Source organism: Chanodichthys erythropterus, chromosome 17, assembly GCF_024489055.1.
Source record: "Chanodichthys erythropterus isolate Z2021 chromosome 17, ASM2448905v1, whole genome shotgun sequence".
Classification (NCBI taxonomy): Eukaryota; Metazoa; Chordata; class Actinopteri; order Cypriniformes; family Xenocyprididae; genus Chanodichthys; species Chanodichthys erythropterus.
This window is the reverse complement of record NC_090237.1, coordinates 38,735,852-38,761,094: the sequence shown is the minus strand read 5'-3', so window position 1 is coordinate 38,761,094 and position 25,243 is coordinate 38,735,852. Positions and strand designations below refer to the sequence as shown.

The following is a 25,243-nucleotide window of genomic DNA, read 5'->3' as shown; positions in this document are numbered from 1 at the left end:
TGGGTTGTTACAGCTGACCCAGGAGCTGGATAACGCAAAAACTACCCAAACACTGGGTTGTTACGTCTGACCCAGTAGCTGGGTAACGCAAAAGCTACCCAAACACTGGGTTGTTACGTCTGACCCAGGATCTGGGTAACGTAAAAACTACCCAAACACTGGGTTGTTACGTCTGACCCAGGATCTGTGTAACGCAAAAACTACCCAAACACTGGGTTGTTACGTCTGACCCAGGAGCTGGGTAACGCAAAAACTACCCAAACACTGGGTTGTTACGTCTGACCCAGGAGCTGGGTAACACAAAAACTACCCGAACACTGGGTTGTTACGTCTGACCCAGGATCTGGGTAACGCAAAAAAATACCCAAACATCTGACCCAGGATATGGGTAATGCAAAAACTAACCAAACACTGGGTTGTTACGTCTGACCCAGGAGCTGGGTAAAGCAAAAACTACCCAAAAACTGGGTTGTTACGTCTGACCCAGGAGCTGGGTAACGCAAAAACTACCCAAACACTGGGTTGTTACGTCTGACCCAGGAGCTGGGTAACACAAAAAATACCCAAACACTGGGTTGTTACATCTGACCCAGGATCTGGGTAACGCAAAAAACTACCCAAACACTGGGTTGTTACGTCTGACCCAGAAGCTGGGTAACACAAAAACTACCCAAAAACTGATTTGTTACATCTGAACCAGGATCTGGGTAACACAAAAAATACCCAAACACTGGGTTGTTACATCTGACCCAGGATCTGGGTAACGCAAAAAACTACCCAAACACTGGGTTGTTACGTCTGACCCAGAAGCTGGGTAACACAAAAACTACCCAAAAACTGATTTGTTACATCTGAACCAGGATCTGGGTAACACAAAAACTACCCGAACACTGGGTTGTTACGTCTGACCCAGGATCTGGGTAACGCAAAAAAATACCCAAATATCTGACCCAGGATCTGGGTAATGCAAAAACTAACCAAACACTGGGTTGTTACGTCTGACCCAGGAGCTGGGTAACGCAAAAACTACCCAAACACTGGGTTGTTACGTCTGGGTTGTAAATAACCCAAAACTCAACCCAGGACTTGGGTAGAAAAAATATATATATGTACTTATTATAGAAATTGCAATAACTGGGTAATAACTAGGTAATAACTGCATATGTGCACAAGGTATTTTTAAATCTGATCGAGAAAGTATTTGGATTCAATAGTTTATATTGCTAAAGTTTCAGAGTCAAACATTCAGAAGTGCCATGGTATAGTCTTGAATTGAAGTGACGCAGTTTCACACCTCAAACTAATATTAGATTAATGCTTTGTCCTTCTTACCTCTTGCCTGTCAGATATCCTGAATAATCATCCTGAACATGGTTTCATTTCACGTCAACCCATTGAGTATGACCTGAAAGAACACTGAGGTTCTCTCTCCGGTCCTGTGATATAAAAAAAACAAATGTACAGCACGTGAGCAGTTTAATGGAGTTCACAGGAATGTTAGTGTAGGTTCCTCTGTTCACTGACGGCTTCAGTGGAGCTGAAGAGAAGCGTTTCTCTGACACTAGTCATGATTAAAGTCATTGATGATTCAGGTGGATTCGTCAGTGTTGCCCTAAATGAGCTGAAAAATCATGATTCAAACCCATTTGACTTTTTCGTGGAATACAAAAGGGGGAAAGGAACAATCTTTACACAGTTGTTTTTTCGACTTTTGATAGAAAGATTTGGTGTTTTGTAATTTCTAGAGCTTTAGAGCTTTCTTTATGGCTGACACACCAAGCCGATGGTTGGCCGTCAGCCAATGTTGGGCCATCATTGCATGTCCATCACCTCAATGAATGTCCAAGCTAAAACAACTAAAAATCAAGAGGGAGGGGATTTGGTATGGTAAAGTACCAAAGTACCATGGTATTGCCATCTGAAACCATCACTGCACCATAGTACAACCAGAAGGGCAGAGATTTGGTTCACTTCACATCGGTCACTGTTTGAACAGGTGTATGTCTCTGTTCCCTCAGACCCCACTGCCCGCCGCACAGCTAAAGCAGGTCCTGCCACACGCAGTCGCTACGCCAGCCAGTGGACCCTGAACCGACCGCACCCTCCCGTCTCCTCACACACTCTGACTACTGACTGGAGGCTGCCCACACCCCGCGCCACAGGCTCAGTGGACAAAGAGAGCGACAGCTACAGTGTCAGTCCCTCTCAGGACACAGGTAACAGATATCCACTTCAGTTAACACACATAAATAACTGTCAGGAGAACCGTCGCAAGGGCTGAGCCAAGTGTGTGACCACACAGGGCCTCGGACAAAGTGACAGCTGACTTGATGATGTAAAGCCAATAGTTGATTTTTTTTTTTCCTTTGAAATAATATAATACTATAATAGTTAAAATACATAGCTAAAAGAGTGACTGTATTATTCTGTTTGTTAAAAATGTATCTAGCAGTAACTTACAATATTGCTCTAAGTGTGTGACCATGCATGTCAGTCAGCGTAGCGTCATCGCAGTTTGTGGAGAGCTTTATTCTGTCCATTTTAAATTCTGATTTTGGCCGCCTCTATAATAGGTCAAACCATAGATATTACCTGAGAAGTTCAAGTAAATACGTTAGAAATCCGCACTCATTCAAGGATGTGCATTTATTGCATGGACGGAGAAAGCATGGACGCCTGCAGGATTTCATGTGACGGTACACCCGAAGGGATTTTTATTTAACACTATAAAGTCAAATAAGCATAAATAGCCTAACTATTATGCACCTTTCGGACCATCAGTGAGAGCAACAGAACAAGCAGAACAAGTGTAGCCTACTCTATCTCTAGATGTTTTAAACCTTTTTAAATCAGAAAACTTCAAAGAGGAATGAAATTGTCAGACATCCATTTAGTTTACACATTTTCTTAAGACATAACTGACTGTGTTTACGTGAATACTCTCCAAAACTGACATTTTGACACAAATTTGTGTGAATTTGTCCATTCAGATGCGAAAGAGAGCTCAATTCAGTACTTGTACACTTTTAGCTTTCTGTGTACGCAGCTACGCGCTTCGGGTGTGTACGCACAGAAAACCGTAACGAATAGATCTCTCTTTTGTGTCGTCACGCTTATTCAGATTTATATGTCCGCTCTTCTCTTTCTCCCAGATGTTTACATTTTTGAACGCTTTATGTGACATGCAGCAAGTGTATGCCAACATGTCCCGCCGGGTAGATCAGCACATTACAATTCAAATATGTGCATCCCAAATCATCCCTCCCTAACATTTTCGTCGTTTTCATTCGTTGACGAAAATATCAGTAGATTTTCGTCATAGTTTTTGCAAAAATCTATTCAAAGCTGTTTTTTATTTAGTTAGTGTCTCGTTTCTGTCTGTCATTGATGAAAATAATGACGAAAATTATTCCTCAACGAAAATAACACTGCAGAGTTGTTAGGCAATTGTCATTTCCATAGAATTTGGAAAAAATAAAAAATAGCAAAAAACTGTCAGCAAAGAGGGTGGTCATGAAAAAACCTTGACTGACATTATCAGTGGAATATATTACCATACCTCAAGGTAAAAAAAATAAATAAATAAGATATGACCTGTTTAATTACTGTGTTTCAAGAGACACTGCATCAACCACATGGGATAAAAAGCTTTATGATCTATAATGATGTGTGCATTCTCTCTCACAGACCGAGCTCGCAGCAGTATGGTGTCTACAGAAAGCGCCTCCTCCACGTACGAGGAGTTAGCCCGTGCCTATGAACACGCCAAGATGGAGGAACAGCTTCGACATGCTAAGTTCACGATCACAGAGTGCTTCATCTCAGACACATCCTCCGAACAGATGACAGCTGGCACCAATGACTACACAGACAGCCTGACGTCCAGCACGCCGTCAGAGTCAGGCATCTGCAGATTCACCGCCTCCCCGCCCAAACCACAAGACGCCAGCCGGGTCATGAATATGGCCGTGCCCAAAGCACACAGACCCGGTAAGGATACACACATGTTGAAGAGTCAGCTGCACACATGTTAAAGAGTCAGCTGTCTAAGCTCTAGTTGTGCTTTCAGAAAACCAATTTACTGTATTCCCGCTTGATTTTAAACTGATGCAGCTCTTTCCACACCATCAAAATGGAATTTGCACATTTGTATCTGTCAAATGCTCAGTAAGGGCTCTCTAGTGAATAGACGTCTTCAACACTGGTGTCTGTATTTAATACACACAAACAAAAATCCTGGTTATTAGTAAATCATGTGAAAAGCCATTAAATTATTTATAAATTATATTAATTCCGATGGAACGCAAGTCATTACCACTCTTTTTATGGCAGAGTTTAATTATCATTGAATTTCTACTTTTATTAAATATACCCTGTGAGCAAAACCCTGCTGAAGTCATTTTACTTTCATAATTGGACATATTTCTGAGTAAACCAGGATATTCAACATGAGAAAAAGTAGGGCGGAACTCAAATTTATATATCAGGATTTGATCAGGATTTGATCTGAAGCCAGGTAGTTGAAGAAGAGGGGTTACTGAAATGTTAATGACACATTAAATTGATCAAAAGTCAATTTAAAAATGGAAAAATTGGCATTAAAGACATTTATAATGCTACAAAAGATTTCTATTTCAAATAAGTGCTGTTCATTTGAACTTTCTATTCATCAAAGAGTCCTGAAAAAATGTTGGCGGAGGCTATTTACACTAACTCTGCTCACCATCATTTTATTGAGCCAAATAAAATTATGAAAGAAATCCCATTGATAACAGGATCAGTGGCGTGGAGAGTAAAGGCCCGTTCACACTAAGAACGATAACTATAAAGATAACGATAAAGATAGAGTTCTAAAAATCGTTCTAAATGTAAAAGAATAGCACTGTCCACACCACAGATATAACGACGTAGAGAAACAATATCATTGGGATCACTTTCACAACAACTTTTTTCCAGCTGTTGAACGATAAAACACTGACAGCCAATCAGAATCCCTTCTAATTTAAGGGCTCACGCATTTAAAATGGCAGATGAGTTTGTGGAGAAGTTAATCGCCAAGGTCCAGAAAAAGCCACCACTGTTTGACAAGTCAAACCCCCTTTTCAAGGATACTTTAAAGAAAATGGATATATGGAAAATAATCGGTCATACCCTCGAATAAATTTTGAGAAGAAATAACGATGAGATCATTATGTCAGGCTAGCAAACAGTGTAACATAATTACCTCAGATATCCAGCGCTAGTTTCGACAACATTGTCTTGCTTCCTTTGAAGTTGCAATGAAAAAGACTAGGCATTATTTTTATTCCACTATATTGACTTCATCAGCTAAATTCACTGTTAGATTAGATCGGTTACACTAGTTATTCACTCGAAACATTGCATGCTGAGGACAGAGAGGCATTTATTTTAAATAAAATTTAAGAAAATATTGGAAATAATAGATAAAAGTGAAGAAAATACTGGAAAAAGAAAAGTGGAAATAAAGTGCCTTAACAGGTATTTAACAGTAGGATTAAAGTTTTAAAGGGATAGTTCACCCAAAAATGAAAATTTGATGTTTATCTGCTTACCCCCAGGGCATCCAAGATGTAGATGACTTTTTTTCTTCAGTCGAACGCAAATTATGATTTTTAACTGCAACCGCTGCCGTCTGTCAGTCAAATAATAGCAGTGATTGGGAACTTGAACAATAAGAGTCGAAAAAACTTCCATAGACAAGTCCAAATTAAACCCTGCGGCTCGTGACGGCACATTAATGTCCTAAGACTCGAAACGATCGGTTTGTGCGAGAAACCGAACAGTATTTATATAATTTTTTACCTCTAATACACCACTATGTCCAACTTCGTTCAGCTTCCGGCTAGTGAGGTCTGATCGCGCTCTGACAACGGAAGTGATGTCTCGCGCTGATTGAAGTATATGGGCGAGACATCACTTCCGTCTTCAGAACGCGTTTTTTGACCTCACTAACAGGAAGCTGAACGCAGTTGGACATAGTGGTGTATTAGAGGTAAAAATTATATAAATAATGTTCGGTTTCTCGCACAAAACGATCGTTTCGTGTCTTAGGACACTAATGTGTCATCACGAGCCGCAGGTTTTAATTTTGATTTGTCTAAGCAAGTTTTATTTACTGTTATAGTTCCCATCTACTGCTATTATTTGACTGACAGACAGCAGCGGTTGCAGTTAAAAATCATAATTTGCGTTCGACTGAAGAAGAAAAGTCACCTACATCTTGGATGCACTGGGGGTAAGCAGATAAACATCAAATTTTCATTTTTGGGTGAACTATCCCTTTAATGGGTGGGGTTAGTGGTAGGGTTCATTTACACTGAATATGTTATTATTGTATGCTATGTTATAATATACTACAATACAATGAAGTGCAAATAGTATCTGCCACTATTTGCATATACAGCATCAAACAACTATTTACACTTACTGCAAAAGAAAATACAGCAATTTTCACTGTGTAAATACGATCTATCACTATTTACACTTACTGTACATACCATTCAATGCTATTTGCACTTAGTGCAAAGAAAATACTTTTTTCTAATAATAATTACTATCATAATTATTCCAAATCTATAACTATTTGCATATAGCTGCTGTCTTAAAAAAAATCAGGTCCCACTTTATATTAGGTGTCTTTAACTACTGTGTACTTACATTTAAATGAATCATTGATACAATGCAATTAATGTGTAGATACATGTTTTTACATAGTACTTATATTTAAAAAAATACCTGCATGTAATTACATCTGTTATCAATTTCTGTAATTGCATTTATAATTACACTTTTGACACTTCCCTTAAACTTTAACCCACCTTTAACTGTACCCATACTACCAAACCTGTCCCGAATCTTACCTGTGTCCCACCTCAATAGCGGCAAAAGTGTTTTGCAATACAATATGAACACAGTAAATACAGTATACTTATTTTTTTATGAAAGTGCATAGTAGTTAAGGTCACCTAATATAAAGTGGGACCAAAAAAACATAATTATTCTAAACTTTTGAGCAGTAGTATATGTGTGCGAGTCTGTTTTTCCACACGTTCCTCAGTTTACCTGTGCAGCAGTCAGCTGTCACTCTTGCGGTGTGCTATCAACTCCTGTGTTGATGGGTACAGGCTTGAAAGCTGTTGTCCAAACACTGCCATGTTCTTTTAGCATCAATGGGCTTAACGTGGCCTGTGTCTGGGCCACCCAGGGCTGATTTCAGGCCCCAGACGGTTCTTGGGTTACTGGTTAGAGTTTAGTGTTACTGTCCCATTGTGAATGTATCTGCACTATGCCCCAGACAGGAAACCTTTGTTTAGTGAAAGCACATGACACTGTTCCTTAATAATAAGGGTATATAAATCTGCATCCTGTGCTGTGGAGGTATTGTCTGTCTTTACAAAACAGCAGTTTACTATCACAATGGAGCTGCTGAATGTGATATAAACTTCAATCACTGGCTTTATTGGAACAAGTTTAATATAATACTGCACTCTGTTCAGGATTCACATTTGGATTTAAAATTCTACTAGTTCGGGAGAAGATCAATAAAGTCCTGTCCTCTCCTCTCCTATCCTACCCTACCCGACTCTACCCTAAACCTAAACCTATCTATTTTACCCAATCCAAAGACTACCTTCCTGTTGGATGGTGTCAACAAACCTTGAACCCGGAGTCTTATTTTGAATTTAGAACATTCATTTAAAACTAGTTTGTCCATCCATTTTCATTCTCATTTATCACATTGTGGAAAGCAAACCTGATCTTGTTCTATCCCAAACCAATCATATACTAACTTATTTTAAACCTAACCTGTCATATCCTACTCTAATTTCTCTTAACCTCTCCTATCCTCTTCTATCCTATCCTATCCAATCCTATCTTCTCCTCTCCTCTCCTCTCCTCTTCTATTCTATCCCATCCCATCCTCTCCTCTCCTATTCTATGCTCTCCTATCCTACCCTATCCCCTCCTACCCTATCCCATACTCTTCTATCCTCTCCTCTCCTATCCTATCCCATCCTCTCATATCCTACCATAACCTACCCTACCCTACCCTCCTATCCTCTCCTACCCTACTCTACCCTAAACCTATTTTATTCAATCCAAAGACTTTCCAGTCATGTCCTGTACTTAACTGTTGGATGGTGTTGACAGACCTTGAACCTGGAATCTTATTTTGAATTTAGAACATTCATTTAAAAACTAGCTCCTCCATCCATTTTATTCTCATGTATCTCATTGTGGAAAGCAAACCTGATCCTATTCTATCCCAAACCTATCCTATCCTAACTTGTTTTAAACCTAACCTGTCATATCCTACTCTAACCTATCCATTTCTATCCCATCCTATCCTACCCTATCCTATCCTATCCCATCCCATCCTTTTCTCTCCTCTCCTATTCTATCCTCTCCTATCCTATTCTACCCTACCCTCCTCTCCTCTCCTACCCTAAACCTATTTTATCCAATCCAAAGACTATCCTGTCATGTCCTGTACCTCCCTGTTGGATGGTGCCAACAAACCTTGAACCCAGAATCTTATTTTGAATTTAGAACATTCATTAAAAAACTAGTTTCTCCATCCATTTTTATTCTAATTTATCACATTGTGGAAAGCAAACCTGATCTTATTCTGTCCCAAACCAATCCTATCCTAACTTATTTTAAACCTAACCTGTCATATCCTACTCTAATTTCTCTTATCCTCTCCTATCCCATTCTATCCAATCCTCTCCTTTCCTCTCCTATCCTCTCCTATCCCATCCTATCCTATTCCATCCTCTCCTCTCCTATTCTATCCTCTCCTATACTATCCTATCTTCATACCCTACCCTACCTTACCCTACACTCCTCTCCTATCCTATCCTATCATATCCTATACTCTTTTACCCTATCCTATCCTATCCCATCATCTCCTCTCATATTCTATCCTCTCCTATCCTACCATACCATAACATAACATAACATAACATAACATACCCTACCCTACCCTACCCTACCCTACTCTTCTATCCTATCCTATCCTCTCCTCTCCTATCCTATCCTATTCTCTCATATCCTATCCTATCCCATCCTCTCCTATCCTACCCTACCCTCATACCCTCTCCTCTCCTACCCTAAACCTATTTTAGCCAATCCAAAGACTGTCCAGTCATGTCCTGTACTTTCCTGTTGGATGGTGTCGACAGACCTTGAACCTGGAATCTTATTTTGAATTTAGAACATTCATTTAAAAACTAGTTCCTTCATCTATTTTTATTCATCCAATTTATCACACTGTGGAAAGCAAACCTGATCTTATTCTATCCCAAACCAATCCTATCCTATCCTAACCTATTTTAAACCTAGCCTTTCATATCCTACTTTAACCTATCCTAACATATCTTATCCTATCCTAAACCTAACCTATCCTAACTTCCCCTAAATCAAATCTATCCGATCCTACACTATCCTGTTCTATCTTATCCTTTCCTACCCTAAATGTAACCTATTGTATCATAACATATCTTGACCTAAGACAAACCTTCCCTGTCCTATCATAAATCTACCCTATCCTATCCTGTACTGTCTTGTCCTTTCCTCTCCTACCCTAAACTTAACCTATAGGTGCACTCTATATAATGTTTAGTGATGTTTTGTACATGCATCAACAGAAAAGAACATAGACTAAAGAGTAAACCTTACCTATCCTGTCCTGTCCTACCTTAAACCAAACCTTTCCTATCCTACCCTAAACCTAACATATTCTATCATAACATCTTATCCTATCCTGTCCTGTCCTGTCATTGATATAGCTTGAACCTGGCAGATTGTTTTGAACCCAGAACAATCTTTTAAAGACTATTTTCTACATCCATTTTTTTCTCATTTATCACATTGTGGAAAGCAAACCTAATCTTATTCTATCCCAAACCAATCCTATCCTATCCTAACTTATTTTAAACCTAACCTGTCATAACCTACTCTAACCTATCCTATCTTATCCTGCCCTAAACATAAACTATCCTATCTTACGCTAAAACAAACCTATTCTATCCTACACTATCCAGTTCTGTCCTATCCTTTCCTACCCTATTTTATCATACCACATCTTAACCTACCCTAAAAGAAACCTTCCCTATCATGAAATCGTAAATCTACCTCATCCTATCATAACCCATAGATGCTCTATAAATAATGTTTAGTGACGTTTTGTGCATGCATCAACAGAAAACAACATGGACTAAAGGATAAAGCTTACCTATCCTGTTCTGTCCTGTCCTGTTCTGTCCTACGTTAAACCAAACCTTTCCTATCCTACACTATACCTAACCTATTCTATCATAACACCTTATCTTTCCCTTTCCTATTCTGACTGAAACTATCCTATCCTGTCCTGTCCTGTCATTAATATAGCTTGAACCTGGCAGATTGTTTTGAACCCAGAATTTCCCTTTTAACGGAAAGCAAATCTGATCTTTGAGTAGTGCTCACACTTACATGACCCTGTCTGTCTTGTAGGAGGTGAGCTGGTCCATCTTCCCCCTTACCTACGCATGGACTTCCTTTTGAACCGGGGGGCGGCCTCTTCAGGTCGCGAGGCCACAGGACAGACTTGTATGGACCCACAGAAGAGCCGATTGGCGAAGCGGCCAGCATTGCTGGCCCCCACACCCTCCGAGACCCCCTCGTCAGCCCTCTCTTCCTCTGGCCCCCCCAGCAGAGAGGCAGTACAGCAGTGGCAGCCGGGAACTGCCTCGACACTGCCACAGCGCGAGCCGGGCGACCTGGCCCAGGCCGCCAAACTCAGCAGCTCCCAGGAATCACTGCTAGACTCCAGAGGACACCTGAAACAAAGCAACAACCCCTACGCAAAGTCCTACACACTTGTATAACACAGGACTACAGCTACGGACCACGTTGCACTGTCACGCACACACACAAACGTGAGGACCTGCTGCAAAGACGAGCGCTTTTCTGATTCAGAGATGAGTCCTGTACATACATTCTGAATTCCTAAAGAAGTGGATAGTTTTCTTTGCATCTGTCTTTCTTTCTGTCTCTCTCACTCTCTCTGCTGTTTTTTTACACTTTCTTTCTTTCGCTCACCTTCTTCTTTTGCCCTCTTTTCTGACTGAGTTGGATTTTTTACGTAATCATTCATTTATTTTAAATACCACCGTTATGGAAGATTGCCAAAATTATTTATTTAAATTGACAGAGGAACTACTTTTGAATTTATATCAAGGATAATTCTATAGTCATTATTATTATATAAAAATAGAGAAAAATTATCAAAAAATGGTTTAAAAAGGCGGGGTGTGGTCAGCTCTGCAGGAAGACGTCGCTTTCTTTATCCATGACTCTGTTGTTTTGAGGTGTGATCGGCAATTTCATAGCTGTTTATCGCGGCGGTCTATCTGACGATCACAGAAGACATGGAGGAAGGACAACGAGTCCAACTTGGAGGACACTCGTCCACAGTTTCCACTCGTCTCAGAATGTTGTGCTTTCTAAGGACTGCATGGGGACCTGAAAATAAAAAAAATAAATTCCAAGAGATTTTTTTGTTACACTAAGGGATTATATAATGTTATAATATATGTTATGACATTATATGTTATAATATATGTTATAATATACATATAAATATAAATATATATAAATATATACATACACATGAAGAGATCACTTTTATTTGTGGATAATACAGGGAGGAAAAAAAAGATTTGGTAAATAAAGTCCTTAGTCATGTTTGCACACATCTGGTTTGATTAGAAAATTGAAACTGTTGGGTTCTCTTGTCTTTTTTTCCTCTTGAAGCTTTTTGTGACTGCGTAACGGTAGTTTGATGAGCTGCAGAGCATGTGTGACGTAAAGAGAGAACCGTGGAAGAAACGTAAACGTCTATATGCAGTTTTCTCCAGCAGCTCCTTGAATGAATGGTATCTGATTCACCTGTTTGTAGATGGTGTGGCCTGTTTTGTGTAAGACACGCAACAAAGAGAAGATATTTTAATTGAGCAATATGACACTGGATTTACTAATAATTTCGTAATTCTTGGACATCTTGAAGTACTAACAGATATGAATGTATTCAGTAATGCATAATGAAAAATAAACCCGAAGATGATTGACAATAAAGAGACAAACTAATGACACAGTCTCTAAACTATAATTGAAAAACGTTTTCTAAGGGTGAGAATAGTAAAAAAAGAGAGAGAATGATGAAAAACAGTGCACCATAGTGTTCTGATATCTAATGCTCTACTTCATGAATCGTTTTTGCCATTCATGTCTTCAGTTGTCAAGCCTGCCTTTTGAATGTCAGTCTAGACATCAGTTTAAATACGCTTGCCTTAAACACAAAGATAAATCGTATTGTCCAGATGACAATGTAAAATGACTGACTATATATACGGTCAATTCAGGGTGGGACACTTTTTTACTATTGAGATGACTTGGAAAAAATGTCCCAATCAATTCACCCTATATATAATCAGAATTAGCTTAAGTCAGGATATAATGTCAGAATTCACAAAAATCTAGAGGGTCCAGTCCACAGGAAGTCATGAGTATATTTATGCCCATGTCATACCCTCAAACACCCATCCATGATCATAACCAACAGATGGCACTGCGATGTCTTTTGAAATGTTTATAAAGGAAACTCTGACTGCTGCCTGTAGGAGGAGCTCTTTGGTTTGTGTGTATTTCTCTACAGTCAGCTGAAAAACTAGCACATATGCAGCCAACCAACATATTCACTCACTCAAAGCAAATAAGATTTTTTTTTTTTCTAAAAACATGTTACATTAGGTTTATTTAATCATCACCTTCCAATAAATAGTCAAATGCCTCCTGAAAAAAGCAATAGGTCATGGTTATTCAGTCAAACAACATGAATGAGTCAAACTTACAACTAAAATTTATATTCAGATATGTTTAATAATACATAATATCTGCCATTTGGACACCTCTAACACAACTCGAAGAACTACAGTGAATTTACTAAAATAAATGAAGTGGTATTCATTTGTCCCCCCCCCCCCCCCCCCCCCAATTCTTTCTTTCAGTTGAAGTTGTATGGCAAAATCAACAGATACAAATACAATGCATACTAATAGTGTGATAATGTGTAACAATAGTGTGACTTGAGAAATCTATCATTCAAACTGATCATATTTTGGATATTACACATGTATTAAATGCAGTACCATTTTAAATTCCCAGAGTTGCTATCCCATAGTAGAACCCTCTTAAAATTATGGAGGGAAAAAATCCTTCTGTGGTGGAGTTTCCATATGATGGTTAACAGAAGCTAAAGCATGATTATCTAAAATTATATATAAATAATTAAATATGAACTATAACCAAAGGCTGTGTTATTTTGAACTCGTAGCTGATGAAATATGGATGAAGACATTCACGATGAAGGCTGATGTTGTTAATACCTGATTTTTAATGGATATCTGACGATGGTGACAGTAGGGACAAACAAAACCTTATAAAAGATGTATTTTGAAAAAAATGAACGTAGTAGAAATCTTTCTTTAACAAAACACTATCATTAAAAGTTTGGAATTACTATGAAATGTTTATGTTTTTGTAAGATATTGATACTTTTATTCAGCAAGGAGATGCGTTACATTGTTGAAAAATCACAGTAAAAACATGTATAATGTTACAAATGACTATTTCTATTTCAAATAAATGTTATTCTTCAAACGTTCTGTTCATCAAAGAATCATCCACGTGCAGTAAAGACAGCTGTATTCTCGAGTCTTCTCTTCTTCATCTGAGCACCAGAGGCGTCTGTTTCTCAAACTAAAGACTCTGATGTTCTTGTTCTCTTGCTGCTGTGCACCTGGGCCATCCACTTCTCTCTGTGCTGGTTAGATCCAGTTTGCTTTCTTCTTTCAAGACAATAGTGCATGGAATAACCTTCATCTCTCTCAAAAGAACAATATACAGATGCATTTCTTAGAAATTGGATTTAATCTTAATTTTAACATATTATAATATTTTTATTATTATTAATCATATGCAAGTTGTAGGACATTTTGTCTTGGGAATCTGTGGGATGATTCGTTGGAGTTATTACAGATTTTAAGATGATATCACTCTTTTTTTTCAAATACCCTCAGGAGGGTTTGTTATTATTTCATACATTTTTTGTCATGATTATCTTTAGGACAAATTAAATTTGTAATTTGCCAATGTATAATATGTAAGGCCAAATGTACTTGACTAGTCATGATTGTTTCGCTAAGCAGGAAGTCACTTTACCAGCTTCTTATAGCATCATATCCATCAGTACTGGATCACAGGACCAGTGAGCATTTGACTTGTCATTGCCTGTTAAAAGGACCAAATTGAAGGTGTACAGATCAAGCAATGTATTTAGTTTCAGCCAGCAGATAAGCTGTTAAGAGTCCGATATCCTGTATTGTGCTGCTCATTGAGGCTGGGTAATTCAATCTATGTAAAGAAGTCTCCTATCTATTTTTTTTTTTTTTAATTTAAGGTTGTTCAAACCACTTAAACAGCTCTTTGAACAATATGCTAAACTACTGATAGGCTATGATTTGTCTTTATAGTTTGAACGGTGTCTTTCTAATTTATGCAGTTTGTCTGAATATATGAATCATTCCTGCAGCTGTATGCGCTGTACGTACCATGAGAAACATTTTTTTTTCTCTTTAAAACCCAATACGTTACAGTAGCTAAAATGATTTGAGGAAACCGAGTGCTTTAAACCATTTAAGTTTTAAAACCAATAAGTATGAGTAATGTAAACTCATATACATTAAGTTAAATTCGTTTATATATTAGTGTTGGTTTAGTCAAACCCAACTTAAAGATTTTAAGTTTGTTCTACTCATTCAGTTTGAATTCAGGTAACAAATCTAACTATGTCTTAACAACTATATAGCTACTTAAATGGTTTGAAAAAAAAAGATTCCCTTAAATGGATTAAGTTTATCAAACTCAAAGTTACATTTATTTTCCTTATACAGTCTGACGCAAAGCATGCTGGGAATTAGAAATCTGCTACAACTCAATCATATTAAGTTCAGCTTACTACAATCAAATTTTAAGTTCATGCAACTTTTTCTATTAAGTACAATGAACTTTCATTATTATTTGAGTGAAACAAACTAATTTCATTTAATTTAATTTCACTGTTCTTTTTACAGTGTGTGAATATTTCAGAAGTTATTATTTGTGATTTCTGTTGACTGAAACCAATCATTTGTGAATGAATCATTCATTCTGTTGTTGTTGGGTTTTTTTTTACATTTCAGTTAATGTGAGGCCGAGCAGGTGTGCAAAATGGTCTGAATCGATTCATTCATTCGGACTGCTCTCTCACTGAATAATCTGAAGCGATATCTCAGTCAGTCAGACAGTTTAGTTTACTGACACTATACTTTAGAAGACAGAGAACAAACATTGCTAAAATGGATATTCAGCTACAAACAACTGAAACAAAAGCTACATTTTGAAAGGTAACTTTGTGAAAATTCAGCTGTCATAAGCGGGTGTTCACAGAACTGTGTTGTTTTTGTGTCCTCCCGCAATGTTCTTCTTTTTTTCCTATGTAACATGCACTAGGTCACTATACCATTTCTTAGCTTTTTGTCGTTTTCATGAGTAATGGTGTGAAGGTGTTATAATTCACCAAACTTTATTAAATATATATGCAGTTTTTTTTTTTACCTGGTGAATGGAAGGAAGGGATATATGAAATTTGTGCAGTATGGTAAATGTGAGTGTTTTACACAGCATTCAAGTCTTGGTCCTTATTGAATAATATAATTGCACTGCTGCTTTATACTACATATATTTGGTATACCCCTTTCTTTGATCAGTGGTTTATTTCCTGGGTGCTGCACTCTTCAGGCTGCAGGAAACACTCTGATGAGAGACTGTTCAACAGAATAGAGACAATTTTTTAAACACTGTTCCATTTTATGCTTGCAGCAGGTTTGTCCTTATTGGGGGTTGATCCAGTTGTGTGACCAGTGATCTGGGGACCCATTTGCAATTAGAACTCTGAGTCCACATCCTGTTATCCTAAAAGAGAAGAAGGTCAACTAAGCTGTTAACAGAATATTAAGAAAATGTCAGTGAATTGTGACTTTCAGAAAGTGATCAGTCACCTCATGGTTGTGTAACTGCTGAATTTGATGTCAACAATGGGGAAAATATGGACAGTCTTAGTATTGTTACTGGTATAGTACCCCCAAAATGCAAGCTGGGAAAATTGCAGGGATATGACAGTCAGCTAGTATGATTGAGCACAGGGTAAGGTTTCTACACTGTCCCCAATAGCAATACACAGACCAGCTGATGGTGTAGGTCAATGAGACGGAGCTGACCTGAACTGGACGTTTCTGAACGGTTAGTGGATAAATTCATGTAGTTGCTGTGGAGTTGACTCAACTCATCCACTAGCATGTGTCGTCATGTTAATCTTTTGTGCAAATCCAGCGTTGAATTGGTCCTCGTTTGTGCAGACATCCGGCGTAAAATGACAGCATGTCAACAACACTCTACTACAACAACTCTTCCTCTTCTCTAAAGCAGCCCAAAATGGCCTCATCCCCTTTTGCTGTGTGTTCTCGGGGGCAGGGTTTATGTAAATATTGGGGTTTGTGATGTCACTAACCTGGGAAGAAACTCATTGTAGTCCCTACCAGCCATTTGTTGTAGTCCTTAAAAAGTAATTTTTGTAAAAGAAAATATCTCCCTTTGCATTGAACTCTGAGCATCGTAACTTTGCAGATGTTGTTTATGCTCTAACAGCAACATTACACACTAACTAAAGTTTAAAAAAGTTAAATTATAATCAAAGACTCCTTTAAAACAAACTCTAGTAGATCTAGTCAAACAAATACGTCATGAAATAGGGTTACATGTTGGCTAAAGTTTTGCAAGCCCAAGCACTCAGGAATCTTAACCCTCTGGAGTCTGAGGCTGATTTGGGGCCTGGAGAAGTTTTGACCTGCCGTGACATTTGTGCTTTTTTCAGTTGTTCATAAACATATTAATGGAAAAAGTGTCATTACACTGTATTCAGCACAAATTAGGCTACAATAATATGTGAGGAACATGTATGTACATGTTTGTGTTTTTGAAGGAATAACATTTATGCGTGGTTGTTGAAAAAACAAAAAACTTAAGTCACTGAAATAAGGCCAAAAAAAGTATAGTAAATCTGTGTTCACAAGACTTTAGGGTATTGGAGGTTGTAAACTAGAGTTTTTGCTTCAAAATTATGTAAAAATTATGCTGCTTACTCCTTCATATAAAACAATATATTGATTTAGTTTTTGTAAGACACTTTTTGCCAAGAAACACAGCATGCACATTTGGAGAAATATTGGATTCTCATATGCTTATGTCAATTTTCTATACAGAGGAGTTATATTAATTTAATATTCATTGTCAATACTATGAGCGCTGGTGTTTTCAATTCATCCTTGAAGTCGGAGGGCGCTCTGTGCATTTTAGTCCACAAATTCATCTAAAAGAAGAAGAGGCTATTCCATGAATGGAGTTTCCAATACATACTGCAGCCGGAGGGCGCTAAAGAAACAAAAACTCATCTAAAATTCATCTATAGAAGAAAAAAAAAACAGGAACTAACTGCATGTCTTCTATAGATCGCTAACCATTGCTTTAACATCCAAATAAACACTTTTCAAGACAATAAATACACGATTGAGACGATGAATGCATGTGTTGACTGAATTTGCCTCTGAATAGCGCTGGCTCCGTGGGCGTGGGCGATTTGACTTACATGATTTAAAACCTGACATCTTAACGTTTTTTTAGACATAAGTGTAATTTTTCTGTGATTAGTATTCACTAAGTTACAGTTCATTTTCTGAGAACTATCAGATTGGAGTTCGTTCAGAGGGAGATGAGAGATCATGCATCTGTTACGGGTGGCTGGTAGAGAGATGAGGCAGATACGGATTTCCACGATAATAGAGACTTTACTTCAAACAATGGCAATGAACAACAGACAGACACCTTAACAAAACAGAGAACGGACGAGGAGTGAAGGGAGTGAGTGCAATATATGGGGAGTGCTGACAATAGAGTCCAGGTGCAGGTGATGAGTGACGATGAGGAGCTGACGAGGGAAGTGAGTGCAGGTGTGGAGAACAGGAGGATTCTGGGAAATGGAGTCCAGGGAAACAAGGGATCTGTAACAGTACCTCCCCCTCCCGGTAGGCGCGTCCTCGCGCCGTAGATGTAACAACCGGGAGGGGGGCGGGCGCCCTGGAGACCTCAAACCGGAGCAGGGGAAGGAGTAAACTGGAGTGGAGGTCTCCAGGGCAGGTCCAAAAACCATGGCGGGTCAGGAGCCGTGGGCAGCCATGGCGGGTCAGGTGCAGCGGGCAGCCATGGCGGGTCAGGTGCAGCGGGCAGCCATGCAGCGGGCATACATGGCGGGTCAGGTGCAGCGGGCAGCCATGGCGGGTCAGGTGCAGCGGGCAGCCATGGCGGGTCAGGAGCCGAAGCCTTCGAGGCGTTGAGCCCAGGCGTCGCTGAAGGACTGGCGGGTGATGGCGGAACCGAAGGCTCCGCCGACCGAGCGCAGCCGGGGCTCCAGAAGGCCGCAGTGAAAGCAGAAGGACAGCCAACAAAACGAACACCGGGGGGAGTGAGGAGGCCAACTGAATCCGAGGGACGGAGTGACGGAGCGGAGACGGAGGAGTGAAGTCCAGAGGGGAGGGCAGGCTGATGAATGACCAAGGTGTGAGTGGAGGCAGGATGGAGACTGGTGAAGCTGGAGGACTGATGGGCAACGGTGGAGCAGAGGGAGGTTGGAGCCGGGGTGAAGGTAATCGCCCAGAGGTCCGAGGTGGAGATCTGGGCGAGGGGGCTTGAGGTGGAGGTGCAGTATAGACATGACTTGGAGGAGGCGGGAGAGGGAGGCAGGGCGGGAAAACAGTCTTTGGGCTGGAGAGTTCAATCACAGAGACCATACTAGGAGCGGCTGGCTCGGCGGCGGCGGCTGGAGCGGCAGGCTCGGCGGCGGCGGCTGGAGCGGCTGGCTCGGCGGCGGCGGCTGGAGCGGCAGGCTCGGCGGCGGCGGCTGGAGCGGCAGGCTCGGCGGCGGCGGCTGGAGCTGAGGGCTCGGCGGCGGCGGCTGGAGCTGAGGGCTCGGCGGCGGCGGCTGGAGCTGAGGGCTCGTAGGCGGCGGAGACAGGAGAACTTTGCTCGGCGGCGGAGACTGGAGAACCTTGCTCGGCGGCGGAGACTGGGGGAGAACTTTGCTCGGCGGCGGAGACTGGAGAACTTTGCTCGGCGGCGGAGACTGGAGAACTTTGCTCGGCGGCGGAGACTGGAGAACTTTGCTCGGCGGCGGAGACTGGAGAACTTTGCTCGGCGGCGGAGACTGGAGAACTTGGCTCGGAGGCGGAGACTGGAGAACTTGGCTCGGAGGAGACTGGAGAACTTGGCTCGGAGGAGACTGGAGAACTTGGCTCGGAGGAGACTGGAGAACTTGGCTCGGAGGAGACTGGAGAACTTGGCTCGGAGGAGACTGGAGAACTTGGCTCGGAGGAGACTGGGGTTGAGGGCCATTTCATCCCCTCAAATACAATTAAAATCCCCACAGGCACTGGAGCTGGCTCTGTGGGGACTGGAGCTGGCTCTGGAGATACTGGAGCTGGCTCTGGAGATACTGGAGCGGGCTCTGGAGATACTGGAGCGGGCTCTGGAGATACTGGAGCGGGCTCTGGAGATACTGGAGCGGGCTCTGGAGATACTGGAGCGGGCTCTGGAGATACTGGAGCGGGCTCTGGAGATACTGGAGCGGGCTCTGGAGATACTGGAGCGGGCTCTGGAGATACTGGAGCGGGCTCTGGAGATACTGGAGCGGGCTCTGGAGATACTGGAGCGGGCTCTGGAGATACTGGAGCGGGCTCTGGAGATACTGGAGCGGGCTCTGGAGATACTGGAGCGGGCTCTGGAGACATTGGGGCCGCTTTCTTCCTCCTCCTCCGCTTACTGGGCCCAGTAGCGGAATATGGGTCCAGCCTGGGGCAGGCAGGGAGTTCGCTGGAGCGGTATGCGGAGGAAGCCGGAGGTTGACTGACTGGCCCGGCCAACCGTGTTTCTGGATGGACCGGACGACAACACTGATCCTGAACCTCTTCTACTAAGAAATTGGAGCCATTCAACCACAAAATTAAATTGATAGTGTCGCTTAAGGAGAAACAAAAAACAGGTTCATCAAAACGGATAGTGTCGTCATCCAATCCATCCAAAAACAAGGAGATCAACTGAGCATCAGGCCAGTCAGACAAGAAAGCAAGCTCCACGAACTCCTCCACATACCTCTCCAGCGAACGTCCTACCTGCAGGAGCCCGATAATGCGTTCGCTGGCTGTTAGAAGAGTGAGAGGCGCTGGAGGAGCAGGAGCCAGGGAGCTGGTGGAAGTCTCCATTTTTTTTTTGTGGAAAATCCGGTCGGTTTGGTCCGTTCTTCTGTTACGGGTGGCTGGTAGAGAGATGAGGCAGATACGGATTTCCACGATAATAGAGACTTTACTTCAAACAATGGCAATGAACAACAGACAGACACCTTAACAAAACAGAGAACGGACGAGGAGTGAAGGGAGTGAGTGCAATATATGGGGAGTGCTGACAATAGAGTCCAGGTGCAGGTGATGAGTGACGATGAGGAGCTGACGAGGGAAGTGAGTGCAGGTGTGGAGAACAGGAGGATTCTGGGAAATGGAGTCCAGGGAAACAAGGGATCTGTAACAGCATCATGTTAGTTTTCTTTATTTTACAAAAAGCACAACATTTTGTTTTTACTCCGAGTGTACACAAATGAAAGAAGATATTCCACAGATTAAAATGGTGTATAACTCTTAACTGTATGTGCAACATTGACGGAGTATTTTGAGTCTCTTTCACACTGATAAGAAAAAAACCACAGTGGTATCGCCGGCGATACCGTCAGACCTCAGAGTGTTAACGCTGCCATGACTCAAGCACTATATGGCAGCATTATGACTGGTCAAAAATAAATCTGATTCTAAAACAATAGATTATTAAGGAGCCACCCTTTTCCGTGGTGATGGCACAGACAGATCGAATGGCATGAAATGATGTAATTGTACATGACCAAAAAACTTTGTAGCATGTCTGAACAAGGTGCAGAAACAATGGACACACTATTCAGGTGTGCTAAAGATATAGACCAAATTAAGATTCACAACAGCCCATAAGAGAATATAAGCAAAGACCCTGATATTATCTATGATAACAGCACTTAGGAGAGTCCATTTCAACAACAATTAGCAGATTTTTACTTAACTTTGCCAAGACAATCGAAAAACAATCTTGACCACTGAGACAAGGAAAAGGGATGAGGATCCAAGTCATGAAGCTGCATTGATGTTTGTAAAGCACTGTTCTGAACCAGCCCTCTACTCTGCCTTTCAGAGTAAACTGGTTGAAAAAAGACTGTTGGAAACGTTCAAGGCATGTTTTAATCTAAATTTAACAGAGCTCAGATTCAAAAGGAAGATCATCCTGGTAGAGCCCTGCATTTCAGCCTGAGGCCAACAGGACCCGACTTATTTACACCACTAGGGCCAGGCATCAGGCCCGTTTTGGGCTTCACCTTTTTTATATATATATTTAGTCATTCATTAATTAAAAGAAACTATGAGATCTGCCTCGCAGGTGGAAACAGCATGAGACCATGTTACCACCATTGTCATGACTGGCTCGCACTGTGTTTAGCGTCCCTGCCAGCAGCAGTAGCAGCGAGCGTGCCTTCAGAGAAGCTGAAAGAGTTAAAAAAGGAGGATTGGATTAAAAGCTTTTCTGGCCAGGGCTGGGCTAGGGCCTAGATTTGAGGCCTGTGTAGGGCTTTAAATCCTGGTGCATGCCTCAACAGTCAGCTTTCCTAGTTTCCCAAACATTTAACAGTGAGCAAGCTACAGTGAATAGAGTGGTGTTCCTTCTAGAGGAATTGCTTTCCACTCAAGAGAAGAGCCGAGGAAGAGGGAATAGTCAACCATCAACATTCACCGTCCCTAATGATTTCCCATGCAAGGTGTGCAAAGACACACTACACAGTCACACTGTATTAGAGATGGCTTGTGTTTTAGTTGTCACAGACCTGGCCACAGGTGGTCCAGAGAGGAAACCAGCATGAAAACACACTCCTTCCAGGCCAATTCACAGTGTAAACTAACATGCCCATACCTCCTAATCGGTGTGAGGGCAAACCAGTAACTCCCAAAACCCACAATCTTTGATCATCCATCCCGATCGGAGAGGCCCGCTAGCAGTAGAAATGTTGTACTGTATAATCAGAGAGCTGTCAGCAATGAAAGTCTCTTCTATAGTATGTGCCATTACTAGTGCAAGGTTCTAATAGATAGTGGGTCCATGCCCTGCAACTCAAATGAAGTAGCTGAACATAATTGGTGAAGGGGTTCTTGTGAAGACCCCTGCTGTTTGGCTTTGGGAGTTTCTGTGAATGATTGCTTCGCCGACAAACTACGCCAATTTGCAATCCATTGTGTACACCTGACATGGTGTATCAGATGCTCCTATAAAAGAGGATGCCATCTGAGCCAATTTGTTGGATTTTTTTTTTTATTATTTATTTTTTTGAGCACTTCCAACACTGCAACAGTACATTACACATTCAGCCATGTACCCTGCATAACACACTGCTGGTACTGACTTTTACAGACATTAAGATTGTTATTTCCTGTGCTCGTAGTACCTGGATAATTTCCTTAATTCCTTTCTAAATCCGTCACCACACAAATGTGAATATAAATCAAATGTTGTAATGTAAATGCAAAATGGCAGTGCCTGTGCTCATAGTACAGTACCTGGCTACATAGATGACATGATTGTAGGATCGAATGCCATAAAGCACGTGATGCAACATCTAAAAACAAAAAAAAACAAACAGTGGTATTGGTGCAACTTTTCTCCGTCTGCCACAGATGACCCAGAAGAACTCTTGATGGACCTGTTAGCCAATGTAGATCACTAACTTGTGATAACAGAAGAAAAAAAAACTTGGAAGAAACCAGGCTTAGTCAAGGGACCAGTCCTCCTCTTGCCTAGATGAATAAACACAGGGGATTTTAATTATAAAAACTGTGATAATATGTTATGACTATGCTAGGTTAAAGGGGTAAAACTTTAATCTAGATTTAAACTGAAAGACTCAATAGGAAAAGAATCTACTGCCCACAGTTGATTTTGATATTCTAGGAATTATAAACTGGCCAGAATTTTGAGATCGTAGTGGACATGAAGGAATATAATGCCATAAGAGCTCACTCAAGTACAGAGGAGCTAAACCATTAAGGGATTTATAAGTAATCTGCAAGATTTTTAAATTTATACAATGTTTAATAGGGAGCCAAAGCAGTATAGACAGATCCAGGCTAATGTGATCTTGGCTGTAAGAACCAAACGAGATGGAAGAACCAGCTGGAGTTTGTTTATTGTGCCTGCAGGGTAACCATCTAGTAATGCATTACAATAATCTTGCCTTGAGGTCATGAGTGCATGAATGTACTTTTCTGCATTTGACATTAAGTGCATATGTCGTAATTTATAGATATTTTTAAGATGGAAAAATATGTTTTTAAAAATGCTATAAATGTGTCTTTCAAATGAAAGACTGCTATCAAATAGCACATCTATCAAATAAAGTCACCTTTATTTATACAGTGCTTTATACAATACAGGTTTCTTTAAAGCAGATATTGAAGTAGAAATATGCGGTTTTACAAATGCCCCGTCCCTTTCAAAAGAATGATTGTTATCAAATATCACACACAATAGTTCTCATCTGACGATGAAGCTTTAAGAGAGCATCCACCAAGAATTAGACAGTATCCCAGGTTATAACATACTGAAGTTTTTTAATCCTAAAATTAAAACCTCTGATTTTTTCTGAATTTTGTTGTATAAAATTACTAGTCATCCTATTTTTTATATCAACTATGTATTCCATAAGTTTTGTGAATCGGTATGTTTCATCAGCTCTTGAAGGAATATAAAGCTAAGTATCATCAGTGTAAGAGTGAAATATAGCATTATGTTTCCTAATGATTTCCCCCAAGGGTAGCACGGAAAGGTTAAAAAAACCAATGGTCCAAATACTGAGCATTGAGGTACTCCATACTGAATCAAAGTCACCTCTTCATTTACTGCTACAAATTGATAATGGTCAGCAAGTATGATTGAACCATGCCATTGCAGTTCCACTAATGTCAACGTAATTTTCGAGCCTATCCAAAAGAATGTTCTGCTCAATAGTATCAAAGGCAGTTTTAATATTAAACGCAGAAGTGTAAAAGTCAGTACCAAGTCATACAAATTGCTCGAGCCAGAGGATTGGGCATCAGACTGTCAAATGTCATTGGAAAAGTTTAAAGAGGCTTTTCTGCGACACTATAGTTTTGGCCCACCCTGACTTCAGTAAGCCATTTCTTCTAATGACATGCATCCATTGATGTTAATGATGAACTCAAACCAAGACAAATTGCATTTGCAAGCAAATCCATGAGCCGCTCTCAAGCCTGAAACCCATCATATCAGTTAAAATTATTTGCACTTAAATAGGCAGTGTGTGATAAGTTTCCTGATTGGTTAAAGGGGGCTCCCTGCAGAGTAATAAACAATAATAATCCATTGACATACATAATGGCTAAGCCCAAGATAGACGCTTGCGAGCAATGGTGGGTCTTGAAGTTAGCACCTTTTGACTTTGATCTGAAGTACATTCCAGGATCACATAACATTCCAGCAGATCTCCTGAGTCGTGAGCCATTTGAAAAGGAAGTCAGGGTAACCAAACAATCTGAACTTGCTGAGGCCAATTGATCTTGATTGATCTATTCATCTTGATGAGGCCAATAAGTTTAAACATTGAAATACAGATGAAGACCATAAAATTGCTAACAAACCCATGAAAAAAACTTTATATCTATCAAATAATGTAAATAACATCCTTATCCTGTTAGTTATATCAATAGTTTGCCATGGTGACACAAATGGCACCATTACTGGAGAATAACCCAAATGTCCCACAAATGCAAGTACAACTGACTTGTTGGGATGTTTCAGGCAAAAATAAAAATCTTGTTGAACCAGGCAACAAGGAAAATCACATGAGCTTTGAATCTGTTCATTATGAATTCATAATGCATTCAAGCTATTTGTC

The 25,243-nt window shown here is 40.5% G+C and overlaps 1 protein-coding gene across 2 annotated transcripts in view; it reads left to right on the top strand.

Annotated features, from left to right (window-relative positions):
- The window catches only part of dscamb (Down syndrome cell adhesion molecule b), a 278,527-nt gene that overhangs the window by 200,231 nt on the left and 53,053 nt on the right, over positions 1–25,243 (top strand). Inside the window, exons 31-33 of one of the 2 annotated variants that reach the window (XM_067364526.1) lie at positions 2,019–2,216; positions 3,688–3,990; positions 10,519–13,033. In XM_067364526.1, the coding sequence (XP_067220627.1) occupies positions 2,019–2,216; positions 3,688–3,990; positions 10,519–10,892 (875 nt within the window). In that variant the 3' untranslated portion in view covers positions 10,893–13,033. Of the gene's footprint in view, positions 1–2,018; positions 2,217–3,687; positions 3,991–10,518; positions 13,034–25,243 lie in introns of those variants that run through there. The other variant, XM_067364527.1, reaches the window with a different exon arrangement.